General features: G+C 42.4%; 1 protein-coding gene across 11 annotated transcripts in view; it reads right to left on the bottom strand.

Moving 5' to 3' along the window:
- Positions 1-13,066, bottom strand: part of tead1b (TEA domain family member 1b) — a 63,581-nt gene that overhangs the window by 3,504 nt on the left and 47,011 nt on the right. For 5 of the 11 annotated variants that reach the window (XM_029721577.1, XM_029721574.1, XM_029721575.1 and 2 more), the window contains 11 exons: positions 10,522-10,586; positions 8,689-8,751; positions 8,535-8,597; positions 6,069-6,080; positions 4,835-4,969; positions 4,508-4,554; positions 4,125-4,186; positions 3,852-3,976; positions 2,424-2,597; positions 1,089-1,229; positions 292-444 (listed from right to left, as the gene is read on the bottom strand). In XM_029721577.1, coding sequence (XP_029577437.1) covers positions 292-444; positions 1,089-1,229; positions 2,424-2,597; positions 3,852-3,976; positions 4,125-4,186; positions 4,508-4,554; positions 4,835-4,969; positions 6,069-6,080; positions 8,535-8,597; positions 8,689-8,751; positions 10,522-10,586 — 1,040 coding nt within the window. Of the gene's footprint in view, positions 1-291; positions 445-1,088; positions 1,230-2,423; positions 2,598-3,851; positions 3,977-4,124; positions 4,187-4,507; positions 4,555-4,834; positions 4,970-6,068; positions 6,081-8,534; positions 8,752-10,521; positions 10,587-13,066 lie in introns of all 11 variants that reach the window. The other 6 variants (XM_029721578.1, XM_029721579.1, XM_029721580.1 and 3 more) reach the window with 6 other exon arrangements.

The raw sequence follows: 13,066 nt of genomic DNA, 5'->3' as shown, positions 1-13,066 counted from the left end.
TCCCCTCCCCTCCTCCCTTCCTCTCCCCTGCAGATGATAAGGCTCCTCACACTGCGTTCCATCCCCTGTGGAATGTGAGGAATGCAGGTGAACGGAGCAAGGCTCATCTCAGGTCCCAGTCAGAGCTCCTCTTTTCAGGTTCGCTGGAGCCAAAGGAGCCCAGCAGAAAGCTAGGATAAAGGAGAGGGAGGGTCCTAGCCACAGGTTAGAGTAGTGAGAGAGGCTTTTGTAATTGGCTGCTTTAGGAAGCAGTAGTAGGACGGACAGGACAGGACAGGAATGAATCCTTACCAAAAGAATGGTGAAGTTCTCCAGGACACTGTTCATCATGTATTTTTCAGGCAGGTGTTTGAGCTTGTGGATAAAGTTGATCATGTATTCACACATGGGAGACCGGCTTATCCTGTACACAAAGCGTCCGTTCTCAAACCGGGCATACTCCGTCTGGAGAGAGAGAAAACCAACATCCAGAAATGTGTGACGCATATACTGATAGATATGTCACACATACCGTACACCTTCCCTATATCGACATCGAACACGTCACCCTCCCTAAGAGAGGGGGTGACCTTGACAATTTATTGATAAAACTAGAGGCCGCCTGGGTCTTTAATTTAAAGATCTCATCGTAGAGTTTGATCTGAAGCCATTCCTGTGATGATTGTGTTTTTGTTACCCATTGTAAATAAAGTATTTGTAGGACTATATGATGTAGCCTAATTGTATCCATGATCGTATGTAATCCATTCATGCTTTTTTACATGTTCTATTGATATTTGTAAATCGACCAATGAAATTATGCCACAGCTGGCCATGATTACAGACACCTGTGTGTGTCCTTCCAAACTATATAAACTAGTGACCCGCAGTGTTTGTCATTAAACCCTGATGAAGACAGCTTGGCTGTCGGAACGTTGCTAATAAATGATTGCATCTTAACTCTAGAGCATGAAGCTTTTCATTTTGAAGGGTTCTACTTTGCTTGCCAGCACCTCACCTAACCAGGTGTGAGCTTCTTCGTCCTCCACATATACTGATATCAACAGGTGACTGAATATGTCATTTACAGAATGTTTTTTTTTACCCACCTCCACCTTCTCGACCACCTGCTTGCCAAAGGAGCACACCTTAGTTGAGCAGGTGATTGTCATGTTCTCGGAGCTCTCATACTGACTGGTCACTCCATAGAAAGCCCCCGCTTCATCCTGAATGTTGCAGTTCAAGTCAGCCTGGGAACCACAAATAACACAATATTAGTCGTTGGTAAGACAGAAATGTGTCTCATTTGTTCATCCATGTGAGGTGAGAGAAATGTGTTTTAGCAAAAAATGGCCATCACAATACTGCTCTCTAGTGAGGCATGCAGAACAGAACTGTATGTAAACGCACCATGCAATGGAAAAATGTTAGTGTAGATTGAAAGTCGTCATTTATTTCAAATAAGTAATGACCTACACCTGTGAATGTATTACCATCTAGCGGGGCATCAGCGATCAAGTGAATGGACAGTCTTAAATAAATAACACACTTCTTAGCCACCTCTGAATGACTATGTAAATGTAATCCATATTTGGAACTAGATTATAAAGGAGATTAAATGAAGTTATGTTGAGGCTGATTCATGCTAGTGAAAAGGAGCAGTGCTCTGAGGGCAGCTCTCCAGGTCCAGGACATCATGTTCATTATGGGGACAAAAAGAGCACATCTCCTTCTATAGCATCCTCCTCCTTCATTAGTCAAAGCAGTTACACTTTAATTATTGTGCAGATTGTGCCTTTCATTTGAAATTCAGATTGGCCGGTCACTTCAAAAGGAATTTGAGCGGGCTGTTCTGGCTGCGACGGCGAGGCCCACTTTGTTGGCTGCCGCTAGTTAGCATTTTCCATTGGGGTAAAATACATGCAATGTTTAAACAGCCATTAAGAGTGCAACGAGGTCACTCCATTGTTTTGAGATATTACACTGAATTAGCGAGCGCTTTGATCACAAGCTCTCCTGCTATGCGAGGCCAAATATAGCAACATGCATTCTGCAGCCATATTCAGTGTTTAGCCTCTGATTAAACCCATTCACTGGAGATGGAACCAAACAAATCCTGTTTTCTCTGGGTTGTAAAACAGGAAATGCTTTATACTATAGAAAGAACATGAGAAATTATATACAATATATCTTTATGGAGAGACTAAGGCAGAACAAAATGCATTCAATCTCAGCATTTTCATTTCACAGGCTAATTAATAATAAGTAACTCTGTGAACATATTTGTTTAAATATCTGTGAGTTTATTTTTCTTTCCACAATACTGGTCTTCTCCATATCTTTTCTTTACCTCTTTCTTCATACAAACACACAGGCCTACTGTACACACTAAAGTGCTATTCAGTCACCAGACCAGTGCAGATAATTAGCAACATGACACTCACCCAAAATTTGATGAGGAAGAAGGAATTCTGGGGACCCTTGCCAAAGAGCTCCTTCAGTCCTCCTTTCTTTTCAGGGAATTTGTCATAAATCTGACGAATGTCCACTGACTCCAGCAAGGCATCGCTGTAGGAGTGGTTCGTCTGTCCGATGTGCACAAAGAGGTGCTTGTTGTACTGAAAGACAGTAAACAGGAGGATCTTACACAGCTAATATCAAAAAGACGCATTTGTAAATCATAAAAAAATGCTTTTGAGTATTGATCTCTTATGCAGAAGTTGCAGTTTATTACTGTTCTGTTTTCAATAACCGTTGAACATCTGGCTGGCTGAGATCCTCAGAAAAACTATTCTAATTTACAGTACCAGTCAGTCTGTTCTCCATTTATGAGATCAAAAATATAAATAAGATATATAGTCATAAAACAAAAAGGAGGAATGCCAGCAAATCCGGGAATATCTTCACAATTAAATCTGTACTATTGTCCTAATGCTCTGGTTGTGAGAGAGTCAAATCTTATCATGAGGGTTATTTCAAAGTCACTGTTGCCCTTTACTTCGGTACCAGAGTGCTGCATGGCCTCTCCAGCCAAGCCTTAAGGCCATGTAACCATCTCAAATATTCAGCTAAATACAAGATTAATGGCTGTTGTCATGCGATATCAATAACAAAATAGAATTCTCGGGGGAATGCAGACAAACCAAGACAGATCGCTCGCGTCCAAACCAAACAATAAAGAATGTGAGGCATGAGCTTAGGGCTGCTGGTCTGTGTGCCTTTTCACATGACGTGACATGGGTCTGTGGTCCATCTTACTTTCCCTAATCCCAGTGTTCTGTGTGTGTATGGTCGGTCAGAACTAGCGAAGGGAACTCAATCTAGTGTGTGCATTCATTCTCGTCTCTTTGATCCTCGACAGTGTGCAGCTAGACCCTCTGTGTGTTGAGAGGGCCAGAACTGGCTGATAAGAGCTGAAAATGAGTGACAGCTATGTCTCATGAGAGTGGCCATGAATACGGACAATACCCTCCCTATCTTGACATGCTTTTACATGCTTTCATGAAAAAGAAGAGCTATAAGAGCGTGCGGGTATTTTTTCCCTCAACATTAAAACCCCATAAAAAACCCTGAGGTAGTGCCAGTCTGGATACAGTGAATAGGTCAGTGGCAGTGTGTAGTGGTGTAGAGTGGTGATGAGTAGCCTGGTAGAGTGGTACATGCAAGATACATATAATACATATGCAGAGTGGTGACGAGTAGCGGCAGGTAGCCTAGTGGTTAAGAGTGTTGGGCCATTAACCATAAAGGTTGCTGGTTTGAATCCCAGAGCCGTGTAGGTGAAAAATATGTCGATGTGCCCTTGAGCAAGGCACTTAGCCCTGATTGCTCCTGTAAGTCGCTCTGGATAAAAGGATACTCAGGATACTCACTGAGTCTTGGTCTCTCTGCTGCTCCAGGAAGGCAGAGAACTCCACCAGCCGGAGCTTGGATGTCCCAATGGAGCGGCCATGCCACGCTGGGACTGTTGGGGCTGGGGCTGACGTGGGCTCATAGCCTGCATCACAACCAACATGAGTAACACTCTCTCTCTGACATATCAAACTGAGTTGTATCTCCATAGCTCATTATAATGTCAGATTTTAAACAACGCTATAGGTCTACTTATTAAGAAAAAAGGACATTTGCATGAGTGAAAGCCTTACTAGAAATCGTTGTTGTTACTCCCGGCTGGATGGGATATGCTTGTTGGGTGAACGGCTTGATGCTACAACAGAGGGAATAATGCAATGGTCTGGAACTTCTACAGAGCAACATATTGAACATATCACTGACAAACAGCAAAGAAGAAAGAAGGCTGACTGAAGTATTTGTACGAGAGCCCATCCATTTCTATCTATCATTTCTATATGGACCCTTCAACCGCTGCACCCACAAAGAAAATATTGGCGAGTACGTGAAATAGAGAGCGACAGAGATCGAGAAAGTGAGCGGAACAGCAAGAGGGTGACAGAGAGAAACAGAGAGGGGGAGAGAAATAGAAAACTGTCACGTTGCATGTTTTCTGAGAATAGAACATGATACTCACTCTTGTGATGATCCAGGTTGGGCTGTTGATATCATGCCCTGCCAAAACTAGAGAATTACATAAATCAATACACAACAAAACATCCAAACACACATCCCCGAAAAATACTTCCAAGCAGCACAACTAATACATGTAGTTATCTCGACTAGCATTCGTTTTGATTTTGTGCTTATCAGATGTGGTCAGTTTCCATAAAGCCCTGGTGTGTGTAATGTGATTTGGATGGGACGTCAGCTGTGTTGGCTGGGGAGCAGGGGGCCTGGTGGCTGCCCTCTGTGGTGTGTTGGTCTGAGTGGACCGATAGTGGGTTGCCGGCAGGCCTCTTACCCCTGCCGCTCCGGGGAAGGCTGGGCGCGGGATGCCTGGCAGGCCCAGCTTGTTGTGGATGGCGGTGGCAGAGACAATCTGAGCCGATGACATGGAGGCCATGCTTTGGAGGGCTTTGTCCTTCACGGTCTGATCCTTCAACAGCAGTCACAAAAGGCTTAGCACTCACAGAGGGCAAGATGGGGGACATAGAACAGTGATAACAACAGCCACGCTTCTAAACTCACAAGCACACACACTCGCCTCCAACAATGACGGACAGCATGCACGTTAAAAGCAAACATATTGCGGCAGCCATTATTGAAGTGGATTGTTTCAAAGGAATGTGCCAAAGAGTAAGGTGAAAACTGAATTCCTGTATAAAATGGTACGTGTGGGTATGCACTTAATAAAAGCACGTTTCCTTGTTGACTAATCTATCTCTAACACACTTCCTACCATATAGAATAGGTAATAGAGTGAGTAATAATAACTACTTTCTTCGCTATTCCTTGAATATAACATAATTCAATAGTTCTTATGTCAAGGCTGGATTTGTCTGCCTGACAGAACAGTTAACCATACAAAGAGAATGACTAAAGAAAGTCCGAAGGACGAAAGCTTTGGTTAAGAGTTCCTTTCATGGCTCCTCTCACCACGTCCCCCCACTCTTCTCCTTATGAGAAAGGCTTCAGCTCAATACAGTACATGAGGACTACTCTCAGCCTTTGTGTATCAGAAAAAATGTAATCACATTTAATTTAATGTTGATATCAAGAAAGGTTAATTCATTGATAGTAGTGGAGTAGTGAGTTAGGGAGTTAGTGGCTGAGGGAACGGTGGAGAAATACTCACTAGCATCAGTTCCACTCAGTTGTCTGCTGTATACCATCTAGCTAAACCCTATCTATGGCATTCTGTTTCTACTGTGTGTTAACACAGCAGCACAAACAAACAGAAATGTCGTTTCTTATCCCAACACAAGTAGAGCAGTACACAGTATGACTTCTGAGCCATCCCTACAGAACTAGGATCCCCATGGGAACACATGCAGAAGCTGAAGGCGAGCATGCTGGCAAGAGATGTACAGTATCTGTAGGTGGAGTGGTGTGAAGCTATGACAGAGGCCCACAGACTAGACAGTCACTGGACTGCAGCAGCAGCTATGGTACTATAGCAGAAGCAAAGATACTCAACCAGCTGACAGGTCTGGCAAGAGCAGAGCCAGGAGCTTGGACGGATAATTGATACTTACCATGCTTGTAACCTGAATGCAAACAAACAAGGTTTTATTGTAATTTTACAATTTGTCTGGACAACAATCCTGCATTAGCAAGATGTAACAATTTATGTTTTAACAATCAGAATTTTGATTTCAATGATCCAACACACAATACCTTGATAACAAAGAGCATTTCTAGAAATCACTTCAATCAATTTGACAATGTAGGTGAAAGTCGTATGATTTCATTCAAACAATCAGATTTCAGTTAATCAGATTTGATTATAATAATGCCTGTAAAATTATATGAATTCTATTGAATCATCTTTTAGGACATGATATCCTTTGGTCATAACAAAAATGTAAGAAAACCCTGACTGAAAAATACCATTGTTAAATGGTATAAAATATTCAAATGTGTATTCAAATCAAACTGCACTTTGAAGTATTCATGCCATGTCCTCTGTCAAAACATTACACTGAAATAATGTATTGGTACAGGAACCTCAGACTCATTAATCAACTAGCACTGCTGTCACACTGAAATTTGGATAATAATAATGTGGGGTGGGACATTTTTGAGAATGTGGTGGACTTGGAATGTCTGACGATTTGATCACTATGGTCAGCTATGGTTTGAGAGAAGTAGCACAAAGAATGGCATCATAATGACTGTCATTTCACTCAACATGTCTCAGATAAGAAAAGAGACAGAGCAGATATACAGCGATGTTCCCTGTAAAATGGAGAGGGACGCGTGCCTTTCTCTTTGCTGCTGATCTCTAATTTGCTTTAGATGAGAGTAGACAGAGACCCGTACAAAAGATGGCTGTTTTAACTCAGACAGCCGAACTGTGCCTGAAAGACCAGGCATTTACAGCTGGCTGATACTCACTCACACACACACACATACACATACACATACACACACACACACACACACACACATACACACACACACACACACACACACACACACACACACACACACACACACACACACACACACACACACACACACACACACACACACACACACACACACACACACACTAATGAGGGGTCATTAATCCATCTGAACACTGGGAACTGGGGAAAAGTGTGAAAGTCAAAAGATGTAGTCATCCCTTCATAAAGACGAGAGAGAAAGAAATCTGGCAAAACTTTAAGGTCCTTAAACACACATACATTGCCAAATGGCCCCTGCAAAAAATGTTTTGAATTACAGGTACATTTATTACAAGATTACACCTTTCACAATATATGTCTTTTCACAAGACATTTTTGAAAGGGTATATTTGGTGCTAGCACATGATTTTCAACACATTGGTATAAATGAGTCACAGAGGAAGAATGTAATAGGACAGCTACACATGTACACAGAGAAAAGAAGGCAACTGATAGCCATGTCAATGTGATAGCCATGAGTTATCAATATGGAGGGTTGGCACAACAGCAGAGAGGGCAGGTGAGATGCTGCTTCCTCATGGTCTTAACTCAGCATTGACAGGGGAAGATGATTAGGTTAAAACAGCAACAACAAAAAAGAGGCAAAGGTTTTTTCATAGACCACCCTTAGTCTGTGAACATAAACACTTTTAACATGCAGCACATCAGTGGCTGACAGTGTGTCTGCTTATGACATGTAAACAGACTTCTGCTGATGACCTCTGAACTCCAGCTCTCAGCTACTCACCAACAGCCAATGCATCTTGCCAACATGCTTTCCCACATACAGTACAGATAACACCAGTACCAACCTCTGATTCTGGGTTCACATTGTCATGCCAAACAGAAAGAAAGGAGCAACAAAGTCTACAAACTATGAGCGCCATTTGCTTTGAGGGTTTTATAAGGATCCAACGCGGTTGGGCTCATTTTCATTTAACTGTAGAAAATGCTGACTTTGCCTTTCGGATGTCTGGGCTAACATTAACATATTTTTCTTGGCAAAATTACAGAAAAAATGTGAAATTCTTTAAGCTCTTTTTGAGAGTCTCTACTCAGCTCTGTGGAACAGATTTAGAATATTTAGCAAGCCTTGCTCTCATGAGAATATTGAATTTCTCATTCACATTATATCTACATGTATTTTCAGACTTGCATTATGGACACTAGTAATAAATATATCTTATATTTTCACAAACCTAAAATATTATTATAAAACCTAAAGTATTTAAACAGATCCTTACAATTGTTTTCAAAGCAAATGCAATTATTGTTCAATGACAATAAATAAAATAGAAATAAAACACTTATGGAGGTGTGTGTGTGTGTGTGTGTGTGTGTGCGTGTGTGCGTGTGTGCGTGTGTGTGCGTGTGCGTGTGTGTGCGTGTGTGTGTCAGAGAGAGAGAGAGAGTTATATTATGAATTCTAATCATAAGCAGGGGATCTAGGCTACGGGAATCAGAGCATCAGGCATTCACTCTGTCACCACGGGAAACAGGAAGTAAGACGACGCACAGCAACCACAAGCCCAAAAGCAGAAAAGCGCATACCTTTAGCTTGGAATGAAACTCACGAGATTTCCTTCTGGCAAGAACCTGAATGTGACTAGACACCTGCGGGGTAGGGGAAGGGAGGAAAACAAAGGAACAGCCTGTAACCATGGCGATGAAAAGCCCCCCTGCAACTGGGCAAAGCCAGACGTACCTTGATGGCAGCTGAGATTTCTCGAACTTTCTTTCTTGCTAAGACCTGTATGTGACTAGACACCTCCATTTTTTAAACAAAAGAAGAGAGAAAAAAACAAGAACACCAAAAATACAAAAAGGATTACACATCTCTTTGTTGAGAACACTTCAGGGGGATTTGAGCTGCCCAATAGGATAATAGAAGCATCTCCAAGCCACACACCAAGCTCACAGCCACAAAGCATTGTGTTGCCTGTTGTTGTCACTTAAGTGAGCTGATTAAGAAGGATGCAGGCCTCTTTAGCACACATTAACAGGGCGCAGATGTGATCGACTGTGTACTGAATGAGAATCGGACAGTCTTGTATTCATAAGGGAGCCGGATAAGGTGTTTCAGGGGCCCATGCTGCTTTCAACATTCACACAGATTTGGAAATATGTCATGCTTTTGTATAAAATATTCAGTATGTAAGTGGTTGGCTATAGTAAGATAATGTGTGGTCAGTCTGTATTTCTGACGGGGGAGGGACGAACGCTTGGTCTGAGGGGGATTTCCTTCCTCTGCTTTCGGTCTTAATCAGGCCAATCACACACAAGTGGCTGTTGAGGCAGTTCACCCCGGGGAATGATCAACGCCTAAAAGCATGTCTGTTAATAGGGGAAGCAGGGTGATGGGGAAGTGTGAAGTACTCCATTCCACCTCGCCAAAATAAGATTACATTTACAATTCAATCTGACATTCCTTATTTTAATCAACCTATGTCCTGATATTGTTTTCTCTAGTCTCATACAGAACAGGGCTCTTTAGTTAGAACAGTGAATGTGGAAGTAATCATAATATTTCAAATTATGTTAATTAACTCAAATAAATGACCATGATTTCTGATTGAGACTGATTTCTTAACATCTCAACACTTCAATAATTAAATATCAAATATTTGTGTTTTTTGGTTGTATCATAAATGATATTACAGCAGGCAAACAACCTTCTATCTTGTGTGATTCCCCATTGAGAGAGTGAATTACAGAGAAATAGCACACATGACCTTTCTCTAGCTGGCTGATCAATTCCCACCCAGCTATAGAGTGTCAGTCTGGACACAGGGGTGTTTATCATGGACATACGAGCCAGTGGCCATAAGCATGACTTCCTGCTCAACCAGACTGATGGACCTCATGGTCAGACACCTTCCCACCAACTGATATTATGGGAGCTTATGGGTAACATCTATTTATATCTACAGTCTGTTGCTTACATCAACTGGAAATGTATAACAGACAAAAATAATGTTGTTATTGATCAATGTCCTATCATCTATGTCCTAATCCAGTTTCTGTTGTGATTATTTTAAAACACCAAATACATTTTTTACAACAAATATTGAATAATGTGTCCATCTTATAACACTCTGCCAGACGGAACGAGTGTGTTATAGTTGCGTTACTGTAATGTGAGGGTGTCCAAGTCAGTGTGTGTGTGTGTGTGTGTGTGTGTGTGTGTGTGTGTGTGTGTGTGTGTGTGTGTGTGTGTGTGTGTGTGTGTGTGTGTGTGTGTGTGTGTGTGTGTGTGTGTGTGTGTGTGTGTGTGTGTGTGTGGTGTGTGTGTGAGAGAGAGCTTTTGAAGAAGCATCCTCTCATGCAGGATAACTGTAAGAAGACTGAACACATCCAGGGTCTGGTAAGACAGCCTCCCATCAGACTAAGCATGCAGCAAAGCTCCATGCAACTGTGTGAGTGTGTGTGAGTGTGCCCTGTGTTCTCTCCAGCAGAGACACAGGCAGCAGGCACATTCAGGTGTGATGGCCTTCTTCAGTTTTAACATGCCATGCAAACATTTCCACTCCCCTCTTACCTGCTTCCTCGTCCTCGTCTTTCCAGTCCGAAGCTTGATGTATCGGGCTATCAGCTCATTCCGACCTGCAGAAAGCACACAGCAAGGAGAGAGAGAAAGGTTACCACAAAATAAGCCATCATTGAGATCCTGGACTTCATGTGTCCTTCCAATTTACAATGACACAAATGAAGCACACAATAGTCAAATATGCATCATACTGCATAATCATCAGACATTTACATCTCACTATATACATCTCGACAAACAAACAAACAAAAATACCATTTAAATGTAAAAGCGGCATGTTGCATTAGCATGCGAAAGCTTTACAACAAGCATACAGCCTTTCAAACTCATCTAATTGAATCCCATTCTCTTCAAAGCCTCACGTTATGAAAGGAAACTGATCCAGACATTCATACTGTTACTGTAAATAATGGCAATGGAAATATATTAATTTAAGCAGTGCTGTTCTCACTAAATGATAATTAAAGCATGGGCTTTGTAGTGATTTCCAATTAATGGCAGCTCCAAACATTCTTCTGCCCTCAGCTCGCCTCTAATTGCTGCAGCGATGCACAATGACCCCTGCTTAGCCTTTTCATATGGTAATAACATACCGCCACCCCAAAACTATTACGCAAATTATAGGTAAGGAGCCACTCTAATTAGGTGTCCAGCTGAAGGCAACCAATGCCATGGACCTACTTCTCCCTCCCATGTAATGCAACACGTCCTTTAAACAACCAAACAGGCTTTTTTTCTCCAGCTCAATGAAAGGCCGTGTCTTGATATTTCACTTAGCATCATCAATATACAACGGTACATTGGCTACGGAGCAGTGACTGTGTTCTCAGAATGGAAAAGCTACAACATGTCCTGTGAAAGGCAGTGGATGGACCGCCTAATGCAGATGCTGCACAGAAGGATGGTGAATAAAGTGAAGTATAGAACAAGCGTAGTGGAGGTGGTGGCAGGCAGGTCTGGGTTGTTAGGCTGGGGCTGTATGTGCTGCCTGTTGTTTGTGTAATGTCACACCGAGGCAGCCAGGCAGAAGCCTCCACCTGCTGTGAACCCAGGGAGCGCGCTCTGTTCAGGTGTGCCAGATGAAAGGACATTCAGTCTGGGTATTGCCCCTTGAGTTACTGCCATGAACAACACCTGTCAAGGGAGAGGGAGTCTCTCTCTCTCTCACCCCCCCCCCCCCCCCCCCCCCCACCCCCCGCTCTCTGGCTGTCTCTCTCAGTCTTATTATTGGATGCCAGAGGGGTTTGGATGCCAAGATGTTTGCTTTCACTATTTTATCAAATGTATTAACCCCTAGTTTCACTACTGGCTCTATATATAAGCATTTCAAATGTTCAGTTTCTTTTGAAAGATGTAGCAGATTTAACCAGTGCCTTTTCAAAATAGCACATTTAAATCAACGCACTGATAAAACTGAAGAAGTTAAGTAAACACATGTTGTGTAGCACAACACCTTGCTCCATGTGTCTGGCACACCCAGACAGGTGTTGCTCTGCTGCGTGACGGGGGCTGGGGATTGTTGTAGGCGAGGCAACAGGAGGAGGGGTGTGGCGAGAGTCGTGACCCAAATCTCGCCTCCTCACACGGAGCATTTAGACAAGGCCAGGGTGACTGAATCAGGTCTCCTTCCCCTGGAAAAATAAACAGCATCTGGGGATTGAAATCCCGGCCCGGGCCTCCCAGTGTTCCTGCGCTGTAATCTCTCCCAGATGAACCTCGGGGCCGCGCTATTTTCAATAATTCACACACTGTGTACACATAACATGACAATAAGGGCATTCACGTAGACGCCTGATTCCTAGATCAAAGCGCACAAATGCTTACTGCTGAATTTTCTTTTTTTTCTTCACCAGGCTGAAAAAAGACTGCTCAGCGGGTCTTGGCAAGCCTGCTTTCTTTCCTGTGTTTCCACTGCAAAACAACATTTGCTAAAACAGCAACTGGCCACATTCAGCACTCTGAATCCACTTTATTCAACCGCCCTTCCCCTACACAAAAAGTTTCTAAGGGGCAATACTGTGTCTCCCATAAACTAATCAACACTTGTGTTTTACTCTGGGAGATGTGGCACAGTGCCTGGAGTCGCACGGTAGAGAAGTTACCCCTGTTGAGAGCTCTAATTCCGGGTTTGGCCGGGGTAGGCAGTCATTGTAAATAATAATTTGTTCTTAACTGACTTGCCTAGTTCAATAAAGGTTAAATAAATAAAAGAAATAAATAAATAAAAATAGTTCAACATTTATAAGTCAGGCCTTTTCATTTCACCGGAACCTAAGCAGTGCCACATGACTTTCTTTCTCCCTCTCTCTCTTTACTTTTCATTCACACTTTTCAAGTACCGTTGGTTTCAAGTACATCTTTGGGTTTTTAATTTCTTCTTTTAAAAGCACATAACATAACTGGAAACAATTGCCATTGGATCAAACAAGCTTTTCGATACCATGAACGTTTTGACTTAACTAAAGTGAAAGAAGTAATTACATTCATACAAATGAGTACAATCAATACAAATAAGAATCAACAGATTTATATGCCC

The sequence above is a fragment of the Salmo trutta genome, chromosome 29, assembly GCF_901001165.1.
Source record: "Salmo trutta chromosome 29, fSalTru1.1, whole genome shotgun sequence".
NCBI lineage: Eukaryota > Metazoa > Chordata > Actinopteri > Salmoniformes > Salmonidae > Salmo > Salmo trutta.
The sequence above is the reverse complement of the archived record's forward strand: the minus strand, read 5'-3'. Positions and strand labels throughout refer to the sequence as shown.